This window comes from Mercenaria mercenaria, chromosome 9 (assembly GCF_021730395.1).
Source record: "Mercenaria mercenaria strain notata chromosome 9, MADL_Memer_1, whole genome shotgun sequence".
Taxonomy (NCBI): domain Eukaryota; kingdom Metazoa; phylum Mollusca; class Bivalvia; order Venerida; family Veneridae; genus Mercenaria; species Mercenaria mercenaria.
This window is the reverse complement of record NC_069369.1, coordinates 31,239,993-31,258,848: the sequence shown is the minus strand read 5'-3', so window position 1 is coordinate 31,258,848 and position 18,856 is coordinate 31,239,993. Positions and strand designations below refer to the sequence as shown.

General features: G+C 36.2%; 1 protein-coding gene across 3 annotated transcripts in view; it reads left to right on the top strand.

Moving 5' to 3' along the window:
• Positions 1-18,856, top strand: part of LOC123546843 (transient receptor potential cation channel subfamily M member-like 2) — a 73,458-nt gene that overhangs the window by 34,872 nt on the left and 19,730 nt on the right. For all 3 annotated transcript variants that reach the window (XM_053551154.1, XM_045333455.2, XM_053551153.1), the window contains exons 13-21: positions 5,815-5,945; positions 6,770-6,873; positions 11,091-11,222; positions 12,325-12,468; positions 13,150-13,291; positions 14,282-14,359; positions 15,226-15,363; positions 15,945-16,076; positions 16,237-16,479. In XM_053551154.1, the coding sequence (XP_053407129.1) occupies positions 5,815-5,945; positions 6,770-6,873; positions 11,091-11,222; positions 12,325-12,468; positions 13,150-13,291; positions 14,282-14,359; positions 15,226-15,363; positions 15,945-16,076; positions 16,237-16,479 (1,244 nt within the window). The remainder of the gene's footprint in view (positions 1-5,814; positions 5,946-6,769; positions 6,874-11,090; positions 11,223-12,324; positions 12,469-13,149; positions 13,292-14,281; positions 14,360-15,225; positions 15,364-15,944; positions 16,077-16,236; positions 16,480-18,856) is intronic.

Below are 18,856 nucleotides of genomic sequence, written 5' to 3'. Positions count from 1 at the left end.
ATTGATATAAATGAACTAGTTTGGTCAGATTTTGGTTAAAAATGAGCATTTCATTGAAATTTTGCTGCGAAAATTGATAAAAACCCAAAAAATCACATTTTCACTGTTTTGGGGGTATTTTTTTAAAAAAAATGCAAATTTGCACTCTAAATTATGCCCATATATACCTTTCATAGGGGACATTTGATACATTTCAAAGTGTTAATGTGTAATTTGCTTGCAAATTATGGTGAAAATTTATGAAATAGGGCAAAAACCAGCTCTGGCTAGAAGAACTGGTTAAAAATTATGTCGCGACATCAGTTTTGAAGGAAAATTGGCGCAGGGACCCGCGTTACTGAAAATGCCATAAAACCTGGAAAACTGATTTAATGAAGCTGAAACTTGGTATTTTTCATGCAGATGTGTTACTGGTACTATACAAATGAAATTGAGACTATTACAGAAAAACAGTTTTTCTTATAGGCCTTACTAAACTAAAGGAACCAGCGTGGGAGCCATCTGGTCTAGTCGCGTAATGGCTGCCAGGTATTTGAACACTAATTTTTCACTTGGCATGGCAACAGAGGTCTAAATTGAGGCTAATTTTTGTTTAAATTTCATTGTGGATGTATTGTTGACATTTTGGTAGGAAAAATGGGAGAGCAGGTTGTATTTGGTGAAGTCAAGCTCAATTTTAGTATGAGTAGTACTTCCAGGTCACAGCAGTGTGATTTTGATGTCAGTTTACAGTAAGTAAATGTGACCAGAGAAATCTCTCTTAGAAGATACATGACCCCTACTTTTCTCTTCATTTTATATCAGTTTTATCATAACTCTTTAAAATGAGGTAAGGATTTGTTCTCTGAAATGGGTCTAGCTATGCTTGGTAGCTCTTTGAAAAAGGTCAGTTTTATATAGAATATATAAGGAAAACTATTTAGGCTATTGTGACCTGAACAAAAACCACTTTCACATGTCATTCCGAAAGTGTACCTGTATCCGGATAGTACATTTTGGATACATTTTTTTACAAACTTTTATAGCACTTTTCTGTTAATGTTAAATATTGATGAAAGACCTAATTAATATGACATAAATTTTGATACATATTAGTTACAATGTGACCTGAAACTGACCTTTTTATTATGTTGTAACATGATCTTGGCTTCAAGCTTATTAGACACATGTAACATATAAAAACCCTCCACTATATCATGATTATCCATATGAATAAGTTGACATCCTTGGTAACATTTTTTTGAGAAAAAAGCTTCAGTGAATGGTTTGACAAAAATATAAAGTAATGTTAAACCCTTTGTAAACTCTGTTACTGGTTTTGGGAACATCTTTTACCACTTTAATTATTCTGTGATTTAAAAGTATGTGCACAAAAATCATAAGTGTAAAAATACATAACTATAAACATCTAGAAATGTAACTACTGCTGCGGTAACTTTCCAGTTTAAGGTTCAGGAGTATATCTCTAAAACACAGAAATATTTTATAAACAAACAACATCGTTACTAATATTTTACATGACCATTATATGTTCTGCCGTACTGTCCCGTACTGAAAATATTCTGAAAAAGTTGTCCCCCTTTGAAAATGAATGCCATTTGTAAAGAAATAAAAATAAACAATCGCTGAAAACTGTGTTCCGCCTAGTTATGTGAAATTTCAACACTCGCACGCTATTACAAATGCATCAAAACAAACATGTGTAACAGTTCCTTGAAAATGGTGAGAATTTAAAAGAGCATGACTGTCTGGAAGTGGGGCCTGTTTAAACAGTTCTTTTTTCGGAATTCAATGCTTATATCAGTATGCTGGCACTTGTTTTATAGAGTAATATAAGTAATATACACGCTATCATTACAAAAACAACAAAACAAGTGTAAGTATACTTATATAAACATTGAATTCCATAAAAAAGACTGCCTTAGGCCGGGATCGTTTTTCCAAATCGTTAAATCCGGGTCGAAATTCCGGGGGGTGGGGGGGGGGGGGGAAGGTGGTGGTATTGTGTCATCAATAAACAAAGCTTGAAAAATCAGTCGATCGGCGACAAACACAATCGACTCTGTTTATCTGCCGTTTGCAGCGCATCTCGCATATCGTCAATATGTAACGACAATTTTGATTGGCCCGCGTAGGCACTGTACTTCAATGAAAACAACTGTTACGTTTTTCATAAATTTTACATGCGCCGAAAAGTTTCCGCGCGTCAGAATTTGCACGGACTTCTGTCTGCAGCATGCATTTCTCGATTTCTTGCATGCACATGTAGTCGCCTCGTATATTGCGAGTTATGTCTTATACGAGCATTGGTGGGTTAAAGTCGGGATAGGGACGAGTGGACCTCTCTGTATGCTCATCCGATCGGACGCGTGGATTTTACCTCGTAACTTTACCAAATTCAGAAATTACATCCCTAAAAATAACCTAGATTGTGGAATTTACCCGCGAATCGTAAAGATATCAAAACGTCATACCAGTAATTTTCCATTCCACGAACACGTGCGACCTATGGTAATAATAATATCTAATTTAGGCTAGATCGCCGTTACTTTTGTTTATCGACACGTACACAAAAAACGCGCGTAGTGCATTCATTTTTTAATATAATCGCTTCAAATTTTCAACACCGCTTGAGAAGTAATACAGTTTGAATTCTATAACGATTTTAATAAGATATCGACAGAAATGTAGGCAAAAGTCTATAAAAACGATCGAATTTTCATACATTTATTTGTAAAATTTCAAACAGCGCGATCTTAAATATTTATTTATTTCTAAAAGTAAATAAATACTACATTCTATGGTCATAAAATTCAGACTTTTGACAAGAAAGTACAAAAAAGAAGAATTAAAAAATCTTAAGTAATAAAAAAGCGGCAGCTATTTCAATACATGAGTAAAACAATTTTTGGCAAACAGATTTCTGTGTAATGCGGCAGAATAGGTTACGTGACCTCGTGAACGTAAATAGAAATATGGTTTTAAAATAAAGCAGTATGATGTCGCTGTGGTTTTAAATAAGTTTGATAAGTAAATGAATATCTGTAGATGTATTTTTGACACGACACTATGTGAGATATTCTTCTCAAACAATAATGTAAAAAATTTTAGGGCAAATAGGTCACTTATCGTTTGACACATTTACCTGTCATTTTTTACGGGATATTGCACATTCGCTTTTAAAAAAATTAAAGAAGATACTTTTTTTTACTGTTTTAAAGAACCGAGGCGGTACGATCAGGCAGTGATGTGTCACATGGCGCGAAAACATGACGTAATGCCATGACAGTCTCGGGCAACTTTGATCTCCACTTCAGATGCCATGATACCGACACACTTCTTTTAGCTCTTTAAGGGGGTTTTAACTGATGACGAAAACAAGGCCAGTACTTATTTTATCAACAGAATATTTACCGATAATTGTTATTTTTTCCGCTTTGAACAGGGGTGGGTTGATAATTATTTTTCGGGATTTTCGAATCCAAAGCAATCTAGATCAGATAGCCATTTTTGGCAACTTTCGTGATGTCTGGATTTTATTATACACACCTTGTAAAGAGTTCCAATTTTAAAACAAGCGTCAACCACGGAAAAGTCACTTTTATAAAAAAATATTGCAGTGATGATTACTCGATCCCGTTACGTACCGAAATTTACTTCAACTGTTTGTTTTAAAACATCATTTTAGACGACCGTTTATATAACTATTCACTCACGTTTTTCATGACTTTCACGTGCGCCTAAAAGTTGCCGCGTCAGTTTGTACGGACTTTCACACGCATGTCTTGATTTCTACGGTTTGCACGCTTTTTATCTCCAAAGTATCAATCTTTCCACGAGGAACTGGAGGAAGATCAAGATTTCTTTCGGGGATTAACACGCCGTAATTAGGGCTGCACGGGTTAGTGCGTGAAAAATAATGTTTTTACCGCCAGCGTACAATACTTAGGACTTAGAAAGCAAACATGGTAACAAATGGAGATGGGCTTGGCTATCTGAATGTGACACTGATGGTGATCGATGGGGTCTTTGGCTACGAAAACCGGATATTGCAGGGTCTGCATTTTGTGAATGTTGCGCCAAAACATTAAAATATGGTGGCATGAAAAAACAAAAATGTTGCTAGAATTTTCAGGTAGTTTCAGTCTGAATCTTACAAAAATATGTTGAGGGTATATTGTTGAAGCAAGTCCTTGACTTAGAAAAGTTACTGTTAACTGAAAATCATGCATTTTGTGCAATATAATAAGTAAATTTTTGGCACACATATAAGGGTAGAATAGGGCTGTTCTAAGCGTTCAAAATCACTAATTCTCAGAAGCTTCCGGGGGGTTTCGCCACCCTGGCCCCCCTACCAAGGCTTTGCCCTGGACCCACCGGGGGCCCTAGCGGCCCCCAAGCCCCCAGCAAATTTTTCAGGATTTTCAATATTCCATACTTTCACCCATGTGCCTAAATGGGACCCACTTTCAGACAGTCAAACGCCTTCAAAAAGTCACCATTTTCAAAGAACTGTTACACATGTTAGTTTTGATTCATTTGCAATCGCATGCGAGTGTTGAAATTTCACATAATTAAGTGGAACACAGTTTTCAGCAATTGTTTATTTCTATTTCTTTACAAATGGCATTCATTTTCAAAGGGGGACAACTTTTTCAGAATATTTTCAGTACGGGACAGTACGGCAGAACATGTAATGGTTAAGTAAAATATTGGTAACAATGTTATTCGTTTATAAAATATTTCTGTGTTTTGGTGATATACTCCTAATTAAACCTTAAAACGGCACTATGCCCCTTTTTGGCAGCACCCTGCCCCTTTTATTCAGCACCCTGCCCTTTTTGAGCTCTAGAAATAACACTATTAATATGACTTTTTACTACAGTTTATCTAAAAATCTGATTCTTCAGTTTTTAGTGAAGGTGACTTTGAGAAAAAAGTTTAAACCTGTCAGGAGAATTGAATTTTAATTTTTCCATGAGGTGTAGCTAACAGATGATACATTCACTGTTTGTAAATAAGTCAAGTCAGTTTTTATTTACAAAGTCGTTGGTACATTAACAATATAGCAGAAACTCTTAAGAGCTTTTAAAACAGAATCAAGTAGATGTACTTATAAATGTACAAGCTGTGTACTTGTACAGCCTATATAGTGGACAAATCAGTAAAAAAAAATGAACAGTCTGTAGAACAGAGTATTACATTCTTATTCAATGAAAATGTTAGTAGTAGATTTAACTCACAATAGTCTAACAGTTATATATGTATTTGAACAACAATAACATAGATCTACAAGAAAGTATTTATAAATAGAACAAGACAGAGTAATAATTTCGCTGAGCATGCATAATTTCTGCTGTCTGCTTTTGCTGAGCTTGCATAAATATAACACACTCTGGTTTATTTTTAGATCAGTAGTGTTAATTGACTGACTGGTGTACCAGTGATGTTGCATTGTTGAAACATTTGTAGCCTGGCTTCCTGGCTGTATGTTTTTTTTTTTTTTTTAAATACTACAGACCTTCTAGCCTCTAAAATAGCACAGTCTATCTGAATGGCTAAACCTATGTTTGGAGCCAGGGGCAATAAAAGATGTGAATACAGAACAAACTGCCAGAGTTACTCCCACTTTTAATGAAGAACATGTATATATGAGAAATATGACAGAACAAACATAGGGATGGGAGCCAGTCTAGGTTTACCAGTGATGTTGTGCCTCCTTACTTAGCTGTTGAAACATGTATATTACCAAAGTTCAAACTATAAAAAAAACAGTGTTAAGCCAGTGTTTAAAATGGAGTAAATGTGTTGCAGGTAGTCTAGACGATGTGCTTACAGAAGCCATAGTAACAGACAAGGTGAAGTTTATGGAGTTAATATTGCAGCAAGGTGTTATCATGAAGGAATATCTCACACTGGATAGGCTGGACCAACTTTACACACAGGTTGTTATAAACAGTTTAATCTTTCTAGATCAACGTCTGTGATGAATTAGTACTTCTCTGCAGGGACAGATAATGTATGTCTTTCAGACTGTAATTTAAAAAAGTTTTTTTTTGAGGCAATGCAATATTTTATATATGATGTCTAGGGTCAGTTTGTTCAAATGTAAAAGAATATTCGAAGACATAAGAGAATTTATTACTTGCAACATTTATTCTATGTTCCCAAACACCATGTGGCTTTCATTACTTGCTTGTTCCCGAACACCACGTGGCATTCATTTCTTGCATGTTCCGGAACACCACGTGGCATTCATTAGTTGCATGTTCCCGAACACCACGTGGCATTCATTACTTGCATGTTCCCAAACATCATGTGGCATTCATTTCTTGCATGTTCCCGAATACCATGTGGCATTCATTTCTTGCATGTTCCGGAACACCACGTGGCATTCATTACTTGCATGTTCCTGAACACCATGTGGCATTCATTTCTTGCATGTTCCCGAATACCACGTGGCATTCATTACTTGCATGTTCCCGAACACCATGTGGCATTCATTTCTTGCATGTTCCGGAACACCACGTGGCATTCATTTCTTGCATGTTCCCAAACTCCACGTGGCATTCATTACTTCATGTTCCTGAACACCATGAGGCATTCATTTCTTGCATGTTCCCGAACTCCACGTGGCATTCATTTCTTGCATGTTCCGGAACACCACGTGGCATTCATTTCTTGCATGTTCCCAAACTCCACGTGGCTTTCATTACTTGCATGTTCCCGAACACCATGAGGCATTCATTACTTGCAACATTTATTCCAGGTTCCCAAACACCATCATATCAATAAACTGATGTTAAAGCTGACTGGCACAACTGAAATGAATAGAAAAAATGTCTTACGTCTGCTTTCCGTTTTGTTAGACAGGTAAGTGTCTGTTTAAGTGGATTAAGAATGGTAAAATTTATAGTGCCTGCTATTAGATGGATGACAGTTGACTATATCCTCCATCTTTATTTCCTTACCTTCACCCTGCTAAATTTCTTAAATGGACTGGTCCATCTTTCAATTTGGGTAGTACCATTTAATTATTCGAAGAGGTGTTCAGTGAAAATTTACTGACTGAATAGCGAACAGTGCAGACCAAGATCAGCCTTCATGGATGTGCAGGTTTATCCTGATATGCACTGGTTGCCCTTGTCCATTTGTTTGTCCTTCAATCCATCCGTCTTAATGTGTGTCATTCATATCTCTAAAAGTATTTGACCCAGAGTCATCAAATGGCCCTTGTCTTAGTCAAAAATAGGCTTAAAAAGGGCATAGGTTTGTGTTGCATGTATCTCAAAAAGTATTTGACCCAGTATTATGAAACATTGCAGGAATATTATTCAGCATGTGAAGTTGTGCATCTTGGGTTTCATTAGAGATATCACTCTGTCACACCAGAGTTATGGCCCTTGACTTAGTAAAAAAATATGCATGAAAGGGCATTAAAAGTTGTGTTGCACATGTCAGAAAGTATACAACCTACGGTCATGAAACATTATAGGAATATTATTCAGCATGTGAAGTCATGCACATGGGATTTTGTTCTGGATTTTTGTCAGTCAGACCAGAGTTATGGCCCTTGATTGTCAAAAATATGCATAAATGGGATACAAGTTTGTGTCACATGTATCTCAAAAATATTTGACTTAGAGTCATAAAACATTAGGGGATTGTTATACATGTCCCTTTTTAATTTTTTTACTGGCAAAGCTCTAATACAGAGTCAAGCACTGAGAAAAGTCGAGCGCGCTGTCTTACGGACAGCTCTTGTTTTCACTTTGCAAGTCAGACCAGTTATGGCCCTTGACTTTGTCAAAAAATAAAAGTTTGTGCTGCATGTTTGTCAAAGTGTACTTGACCTAGAGTCATAAAACATTAGAGAATTGTTAGCCTATGAAATTTTGTATCAAGTGTTCTCTTTGGGATTGTACTCAGCTAGGCCAGAGTTATGGTCCTTCACTAAGTGAAGAATACACATAAAGTTTTTAAAAGTTTGTGTTGCAAACATCTTAAAAAATGTTTAACATTGAGTCATAAAACCATGTACAGTGACAAGAGTGGGGGGTACCTGTGACCTGTGTCCTATGGACACACATCCAGTTCAATTTGTGCTTGCACCATTATCAGCCTATTTAAGTCAGGTGAAAACATATTAGTGTAGACTTTTATATACTGAATCATAAACACACTGAATCATATACATACAGAATAATGCATACTGCATCTTATGCATTCTGAAGCATTGTCACACTGAATTATTTGGATACAGAACCATATAAATATTTAGTAATACACATATTGAATCATATACATACTGAATCACATGCATGCATACCGAAACACATGTGTCATACAGAAGCATACACTGAATCCTATACATACAAAATCATATACATACTGAAACACATGCATACAAAATAACACGTACATACAGAAGCATGCACACTGAATCACATGCATACAGAAGCATGCACACTGAATCACATGCATACAGAAGCATGCACACTGAATCTCATGCATACATTACAGAAGCATACATACTGAATCACATGCATACAGAATCATATACATATTTACAATTTACTGAATATTAGACATACTGATTCATTAAAACACACTGAAGCTTAATTTATAGAGGATATTTGTTTGTTTCACAAGTGAACACCAGATGCAATATTTTCACAAGTGGCATAGTCACAAGTGAATATTTAAGATATGTTGTTCTTATAAGTGAAAGATATTTTGATCTTACATGTAAAACAAACATATTTTCTGTTAATTTTCATGTTTTGATTAAATTTACCCATTTTTAGCTCACCTGTCACATAGTGACAGGGTGAGCTTTTTTGATCACCCTTCGTCCATCCATCTGTTCACAGTTTCCTTGTGAACACGATAGAGACCACTTTTTGTATTTGATTTTAATTAAACTTGCACACAGCTTGTATGGGCATGATATCTCGGTTCCTTTCGAAAACTGGCCAGATCCCATCATGGGTTCCACAGTTATGGCCCCTTAAAGGGCCAGAATTTGCCATTTTTGGCTTGTGAACACGGTAGAGACCACATTTTGTGATCAGCTTTAATAAAACTGGACACAAGTTGTATTTGCATAATACCTTGGTTGCTTTCGAAAACTGGCCAGATCCCGTCATGGGTTGCAGAGTTATGGCCCCTTAAAGGGCCAAAATTTGCTATTTTTGACCTGTGAACACGATAGAGACCACATTTTGCAATCAACTTTAATCAAACTTGCACACAACTTGTATTGGCATGATATCTCGGTTCCTTTTGAAAACTGGCCAGATCCCATCAGGGGTCCCAGAGTTATGGCCCCTTAAAGGGCAAAAACTTGCTATTTTTGGCTTGTGAACAGGATAGAGACCACATTTTGCAATCAACTATAATCAAACTTGCACACAACTTGTATTGGCATTATATTTTGCTTCCTTTCAAAAACTGGCCAGATCCTATCATGGGTTGCAGAGTTATGGCCCCTTGAAGGACCAAAATTTGCTATTTTGGCTTTTGCTGCCATATAGAGACTTCATTTACGGTTTGATTTGATACAGTCTGTAAAATATCTTCAACAACAATAAATCTTGGATTCCATGATGATACTGTCAGATCCAGTCATAAGGTCCAGAGTTACGGCCACTGATTTACCCCTGAAAGAGCCAAAATTTGTTCATTTTTACCTTGTGAACACAATAGAAGTGACATTTTATATTTGATTTTAACCACACTTACCCACAACTTAAGTCACAATAAGATCTCGGTTCCTTTCGAAAACCAGCTAGATTCCATCATGTGTTCTAGAGTTGCTGCCCCTGAAAGGGGCAAAATTTTCTATTTTGGCCCTTTCAGCCATATAGAGGTTTCATTTATGCTTTGATTTGATACAAACTTGCACAGAATGATTATCTTGATGATCTCTAGGCCTGGATCGAAACTTGGTCATGTCGGGTCAAAAGCAAGGTCATCGGGTCAAATCAAAGGAAAAGCTTGTTAACAACCTAGAAGCCACATTTATGACCCTATCTTCTTGAAAGCTGGTCAGAATGTTTATCTTGATGATTTCTAGGCCAAGTTTGAAACTTGGTCATATGGGGTCAAAAACTAGGTCATCAGGTCAAATCAACTCTTGTTCATTTGATGTGCATGAAACTTGGTCAGAATGTTTGTCTGCATGAAATATCGCATGTGGGGTCAAGAACTAGGTCACCAGGTCAAATAAAAGAATAAGCTTGTTTACACCCTAGGGGGCACATTTTTTATTCTATCTTCATAAAATTTGGTCAAAATGTTTGTTATCATGACGTCTTGGACGATTTCAAATCTGGGTCATGTGGGTTCAGAAACTAGGTCACCAGGTCAAGTCATAAGAAAAGCTTGTATACACTCTAGAGGCCACATTTTTGCTCCAATCTTCCCGAAACTTTGTCAGAATGTTTGTTTTCATGAAATTTTGGACAAGTTCGCATCTGGGTCATGTGGGGTAAAAAACTAGGTAACTTGGTCAAATCAAAGAAAATGCTTCTTTATACTCAAGAGGCCACGTTTTTTGGTCCAATCTTAATGAATATTGGTCAGAATATTTGTCTCCTTGAAATCACTAGGTAAAACATGTTTACACAGTTATGGTGTTTTACAAAGGTGAGCGAACTAGGGCCATCTTGGCCCTCTTGTATAGTTTCTGACCAGTGAAAAATATATTTGATATTTTTCACTGTGAAAATACCAGATATATATAATTATATAATTTCACTTTAATATTTCGATAATTTGCGGGAAAACATGTGATAAATTTCATAATTTAGGTTGTTATTTAAACTTCTATCTCACACACAAAGTATATTGAAAGCTATACCTGGAAGTTTTTGTCTGTGTTCTGCAGACTTCATCACCCAACTAATCTTCTTTTGTTGACTAACACCGCCCAAATTAATTGGCTGATAAAGTCTGCAGTACACAGATGAAAGCTTCCAGGTATAGCTTTCAATATACTTTGTGTATGAAATAGAAAAGTTTAAATAACATTCTAAATTATGAACATAACCATACAGTTGAATAAATTTATTTCTCCTCTGTTACAGGTTTGACACCGATGAGCAACTTGACCTAGACAATGACATGTTTGTTGAGGAGAATGAAGATACACATACAAGCAAGTTTATGTTTGCCAGACCATACAAACATCTTCTCATTTATGCAGTGCTACTACACAGGTATTTATAAAAACAAGTTTATGTTTGCCAGACCATGCAGACAATGTCATCTTCTCATTTATGCAGCGCTTTTACACAGGTATTTATAAAAGCAAGTTTATGTTTGCCAGACCGTGCAAACATCTTCTCATTTATGCAGTGCTACTACACAGGTATTTATGAAAACAAGTTTATGTTTGCCAGACCATGCAGACAATGTCATCTTCTCATTTATGCAGCGCTTTTACACAGGTATTTATAAAAGCAAGTTTATGTTTGCCAGACCATGCAAACATCTTCTCATTTATGCAGTGCTACTACACAGGTATTTATAAAAACAAGTTTATGTTTGCCAGACCATGCAGACAATGTCATCTTCTCATTTATGCAGCGCTTTTACACAGGTATTTATAAAAGCAAGTTTATGTTTGCCAGACCATGCAAACATCTTCTCATTTATGCAGTGCTTCTACACACTGTCAGGTATTTGTAAAAGCAGGTTTATGTTTGCCAGACCGTGCAAACATCTTCTCATTTATGCAGTGCTTCTACACACTGTCAGGTATTTGTAAAAGCAGGTTTGTGTTTGCCAGACCGTGCAAACATCTTCTCATTTATGCAGTGCTTCTACACAGGTATTTAGTCCTTTGGTTGCTTACTGATACTAAGACACCACCATGACAGAATGATACATGTGGACCTTTTAAGACTGAAAAGTGGGAGATTGACATTTTAAAAGTGGGAGTTTAAGGTTGTAAAGTAGGAGATTTTGTATGCAGCAAAAGTATGTGTAAAAACACTCCAGTTTTAATTAGTTAAATTTTTACATTCATTTAATGATATATTACTTTATCAAATACTAATTGTTATAAATATAAAATCAGAAAGAACAAAAATATCCAGCAAGCACTCTTCTATTTATTCGCTGTTATCTTGGGAAGTCAGGTGTCTAAATGTACATGTATTCCCTCATGAAAAGACACATGAAAAGCAAACATCTCCACAAAATCAAATACATTTTCTTGCTTGATATAAAACTCTTAAACAAATCAACACTTTAGGAATGTAATTTATTTGAATGAAAAGTGTTTCAGAATACTAGGACGATTGTATGTTTTTTTAGACAATCATTGGCAAAGTTTTGTTGGGAGATGGGAGATGAACCAGTTACAACAGCTGTGGCTGTGACACGACTGTACTCGGCTATGATACGTCATATCACTCGAGATGAATCTATCCTGCGTGACACAGTGACAGAATACAAAAAGTGAGTATTAATCTGTACCTATTTTAGTCAGTGTTTTGTTTGATCTTGTTTGGTTTGGCCATTTTCAACAGTATTCCACTTATATAATATACAGCAGTCAGTAAATCTAACCAGGGTCCTTGGACTTCTTTTCCAGCATTAACCTTTTTCTGCATGTAAATCCAAGATGAAGAATGAATGACTCTGGATTTGATCCTACACAACCTACTGATTTGAAGTCTTATGCTCCACCTATTGAGCTTACAGTGTGGACCCAACTTGGGTTACAGTATCTACTGTAACAGTTTTACTTCACTGGAGCTTCATTGGAACCAATGATTAAGGATTAGCTATTAGTTAAGATGAGAAATCCAGTGTCAGTTATCCATTCATTGTCAACATATTTCTTGAAACAACATCTTCTCATGAATTTCAAAATGTAACTTCACCAAACTTGGTTCACAGCATTTTTGTCTATGTAGGCCTCTCCTAGTTTTGTGCAGGCTGTATAAATGGGTTATGACAACCTCTCATGAATAGCTTGATGGATCTTGAAAAAAATGATTTGTAACATCCTTGCAGTGACTTGTTTCAGGATTGTTCAAATTGTTCCACTGTACTGCACATGGGCTGCCAGATCTAAATAGGAAAGCTTTTTTGTTCATGGCCTATGTTAATACTGCCTCAGTTTTCTTCAAATAGGGAATTTGAGAACCTTGCAGTGAAGGTGTTAGATGAATGTCAACAGAAAGATCCAAGTAAAGCTATGATGGTTGTTGAAAGAAACTCACCTGTCTGGAACGAGATGACCTGTCTACAGATAGCTGCAGCTTCAAATGATCGGGTAAACGTCACTCATTATCACGTAATTAACCTGGTGTATTAGAGAATGCTGGGAAGCATGTCAGTTATCCTTTAGCCTGCTAAATTTCTTAAAATGGACTGGTCCATCATTCAATTTGGACAATACCATTTATTATTGGAAGGGGTGTTCACTGAAAATATACTGACTAAATAGAGAACAGTGCAGACCATGATCAGCATGCACAGATGTGCAGGCTGGTCTTGGTCTGCACTGGTCGCAAAGGTAGACAAGTGGGTAGCACCCACTTCAAGTTTGGGAGGTCATGGGTTCTCTCCTTGGCCATTTCTTACCAAAGACTTGAAAAATAGTACAAGTAGCTTTCCCACATGTTGCTCAATAGGAGAGTTGTCTCTTAGCTTTATGGGGAGTGTACTGGGACTGGTCAGCCAGGTGTCTGTATAATTTAACTGGGTGGGGTAACATGTCATGGTGTGATATTTCATTGAAGCAGTACAGTAACTGTAAAACTGGGCATTTTGCTCACTGTTACAAGTAGACACTGTCGTTCATATGATTGAAAAATTGTTAAAAAGGAAGATAAACTCGAGCATACACACACTCAAACATTTGTCTTGGAGAAATGATCTTCAGCATGATTTTTGCCACCATGTTTTAATGTGCATGTTAAATGAAAATAAACAATTCCTTCTTGTGTTTGTTTTTACTGATTTACCAAGGCTTATTTGTCAGATGCTTGGATATTTAACCACTTAGACTTAAATGCCCTCTTTGTTCAATTCCTGTGCATCTAAACTCTGTACCATGGTAAATCAGACAACAATTAATGCATAGTCCTTGATTATTTGATAAACCACACATATTATGGTCTTACAAGATAAAAAAGAATTCTAGAGTTTGAAAAAAATATTGAAATCAAACTTTTTATTCCTGAACTGTTAGATGTATATATAGGCAACTCAAGATGTTTAAAGATTAGATTTCAGTATTTTTCCACTTATGTCAATACAGGTGTTTTTGTCATCAGAAACATGCATGGATTCTGTGTCCACGACTTGGAAGCAGGGTATTAGCTCTGGCTGGAAATGCGTAAGTTGATAATGTAAATTCATAGCTGAATATTGCCATAATTACAGTGAGAAAGTATGGGGCCTCTATGACCTTGCGGTTAAGGTTGCTGACCTCGAATCACTTGCCCCTCATCGATGTGGGTTCAAGCCTTACTCGGGGCGTTGAATTCTTCATGTGAGGAAGCTATCCAGCTGGCTTACGGAAGGTCGGTGGTTCTACACAGGTGCCCTCACGTGATGAAATAATGCACCGAGGGGCACCTGGGGTCTTCCTCCACCATCAAAGCTGGAAAGTCGCCATATGACCTAAAATGGTGTTGGTGCGACGTTAAACCCCCCCCCCCCCAAAAAAAATTGTTTTGGATGTAGAACGCATTGTGTTAGGTGGTTTGCTTATGGCAGGTTGATGGTTCTACCCAGGTGCCCAGCCATGCCTGAAATAATGCCCGGAGGGACACCCGGGATCAAAGGCTGGAAAAGTCACCTTATGACTTGTGTCAGTGTGACTGTAAACTTAATAAAAACAATAAAAAAAACATTCCACAATGAAAATGGAAATAATAATGTTGTGTAGTAGAAGTGAAAGACAGACTTAGAAATTATGCATTTTTGTTGGAAGATGGAAAACATTTATTTGACATCACATACAGAAATGATTTAATCTTTGCTAAAAAAGAAAACTATTTAGTCCATAGTCTAAGCAGAGTTAAAGTTACAAAAAAAAAAATTATGAGTATTAAAATATTACTGATACAGTGGTGACTTTAGAATAGTTCATGATGTGAAAAGAGAAGCTGACAATTTCAAAACTGTTTTTGTTTTCTTTAATTGGACTTAACTAGGTTTTATTAGATTTATTCTGTAGTTGTCTCCCTTGTATTTCAGATACTTCTTGCCACACTTTGTCCTCCCTTGGTCTTGTTTATAATTGAGACTGTACAAATAGGGGCAGAAACATGGTCCTGGAGTCAGAAAATAGGAAATTTTTACACCGCACCACTTGTGAAATTTGTACACAGCACGGTAAGTATTTTAGGATACCTAAATTGGGGATATCTCGTTCAAATGCAGGAGTCTTGCGTTTGATCCCTGGCCGCTTCATACCAAATATGTGGAAAAGGGTACCAGTAGCTCCCTTGCTTGGTACTCAGCTAATGATTCAATAGAAATATAGGGAAACTGGCTTCTCTTCTCGAATACCCTTGCAGCGATGAATTCCATCAGGAATGAGGTGTGGAGAGTGATGTTGTGGAATTTGCTTCACAATTGACCTAAAATCAATTAGTATAAACTGTTGAAGATATCTCACCAGGGTTCTGCTTTATGAATAATATTAATTTAGCAGTTTTAGATACTTACCACATAACTCCTTTTTCAAGTTTAGTCATAAAATAGAAATAGTATGATTTTGATATTTATCAAAGTGTATGGAGTTTGATATATAAATTTGTGGATTTTAAATTTTGAATATAAAATTAATGGAATTTTACATGTTCATTGAGATTTGATTTCGAGGATTTACTCAACCAAAAAATCCACGAATATTGGTCCCCCATGTTTATAAATGATTTCACAATAAAATGAATAATTTCTTTATTTTACAGTTGATGTACATAGCATTTTTAATCCTGTATACATACATGTTGTTGGTGGATATACAACCAGACAATGTAACAACTATAGAAGTAATTTGTGTCATCTGGATTTTCACCTTTATGGTGGACAATGTTCACACAGTAAGTTAAATAAAGCTTTAAAAGGTAGTTCTGCATGTTTATATCATTTATTTCTATCAAGTGGACTTTGATAAAACCACAGTTTCAAAGATATACTACAAAAATTAACAGTATACTGTCCTTACCACATGCAATTTAATAAAATTTGTATCAATTTCAGTTGTTAAAGTTTCCGGCGCCTACATTTATGTCAAAGATACGTGACTTCTATGGTATAATGGAATACCTGGAATTATATACTGTGGCGACAACCTTCATTGGGTTCATACTTCATTGGTTCGACTTCTACAGCTCGACAAAAGTCTTGTACAGTATTAATTCAGTTATATTCTTTGTGGGGATAATGCAGTCATATAGAGCATTTGAAAACCTTGGGCCGAAACTAGTCATGATCAAAGGAATGGTGAGTATATTTATTATAAAGGAATTCTTCCAGGGTTACCAAGGTTTATATAGAGGGTTTAGGGGCAATTTCACGCTTTTATACATTTTATTTAGGCATTACCCAAAATATAATTATACTATATGCATATGAATGTCAAAAATCTTGTCAAAAAAAAAATCTGGTCAGAAATAGAGGATAGTACATGATTGTCTTTTCATATTGATTTATTAAACAAGCTCAGTGAAATAAGGCCAGAAAAAAACCTTTGTTTAAGGTTACTTGACCAAAAAAAAATTATGGTTAGTAGGCATTTATTTTCTTTTCCAATTTTTTATCTAACTTTTTCACAAAGAAACTTCAATAATAATGGATCATTAAATAAATATTCATGTTCAGTTAAAAAGTAAGACAGGATGCAATATTTAACACTTGTATTCATTTTAAATTAGGTTAGAGTTACTTGTCTCATTGATTTAGTCAAAAATATGCATAAACAGGGCCTATAGGATTGTTTCATATGTATTTGAGTCACCTGCCTCTCGAAAAGTATTTGCTTTGGATTCGTGAAACTTGACAGGTTTGTTATATAGCACGTGAAGTTGTGCACCTGGTGTTCTGTTTTGAATTTCACTAAGCCTGAGACTAGAGTTATGTCTTAAAAATTATTTGACCTAGAGTCATGAAACCAAGATTGATTGATATTCAGAATGTTAATTTATGCACCAGAGTTTTGTTTTGGATTTTACTCTGAAAGACAAGAGTTATGACCCTTGACTTAGTAAAAAAATATGTGTTAAGGGCATACAAGTTTGTGTCCCATTATGACAAAAACTATTTGATGTAGAGTCATAAAACATCACAGGGTTGTTATACAGCATGTGTTGTGCACCTGGTGTTCTGTTTGGGACTTAACACAGTCAGCCCAGAGTTATGGTCCTTTGTTTTGCAGTTATTTACAAGTATTTTACATAGAGTCAAGCAACCATGTACAGTGACTGGAAGAGGAAGGAGTATGGGGGCATCAATGTCCTATGGACACACATCTAGTGATATCAATTTTACTCCTTCAGTTTCAGGGAGCTGCATCTATTCATCATTGTTTTAGGGTTTTTATGTCACTTTTACCCCTCCAGTTTGTAGGGCTGCATCTATTCATCATTCACATTGTATTAATGATATTAATGTTTTATGTCATTTTCCCACCTCCAGTTAGAAGAGCTGCATCTATTCATGATTGTGTAACTGTTTTTATGTCACTTTACTCCTCCAGTTTGGAGAGCTGTGTCTATTCATCATTGTATTACTTTTTTTTTATGTCACTTTTACTCCTTCAGTTTGGAGAGCTGCGTCTATTCATCATTGTATTACTTTTTTTATGTCACTTTTACTCCTTCAGTTTGGAGAGCTGTGTCTATTCATCATTGTATTACTTTTTTAGCCCACCATCATCAGATGGTGGGCTATTAAAATCACTCTGCGTCCGTGGTCCGTCCGTCCCTCATTCCGTCCGTCCGTCCGTCCGTCCGTTAACAATTTCTCGTTATCGCATCTCCTCATAAACTACTGGGGGGATTTTGACTAAACTTTGTCAGAATGATGTATTGATACCCTAGTTGTGTCCCCCTGAAAATCAGACTGGTTCAACAATTTGTGAGTGAGTTATGGCCCTTTGTTTATTTCTATAATTTATATAGATTTATATAGGGAAAAACTTTGAAAACCTTCTTGTCCAAAACCACAGAGCCTAGGGCTTTGATATTTGGTATGAAGCATCATCTAGTGGTCCTCTACCAAGATGATTCAAATTATTTCTCTGGGGTCAAATATGGCCCCGCCCTGGGGGTCACATGGTTTATATAGACTTATATAGGGAAAAACTTTGAATAACCTCTTGTCCAAAACCACAGGGCCTAGGGCTTTGATATTTTGTATGTGACATCATCTAGTGGTCTTCAACTAAGATTGTTCAAATTATACCCCTAGGGTCAAATATGGCCCCGCCCTGGGGGTCATATGGTTTACATAGACTTATATAGGGAAAAACTTCGAAAATCTTCTTGTTCAAACCACAAAGCCTAGGGCTTTGATACTTGTAATGTAGCATCATCTAGTGGTTCTCTACCAGGTTTATTCAAATTATCCTCCTAGGGTTAAATATGGCCCCGCCCCGGGGGTCACATGGTTCATATAGACTTATATAGGGAAAAGCTTTTAAAATGTTCTTGTCAGTAACTACAACATTCAAACTTGGACCACATGTATGTTTTTGAGTGGCAAGATGAACCTTGACATGAGTTGACCTTGATTTTGACCTAGTGACCTACTTTCACATTTCTGTAGCTACAGCCTTCAAATTTGGACCACTTGCATAATTTTGTGCACTGGAAAAACTTTG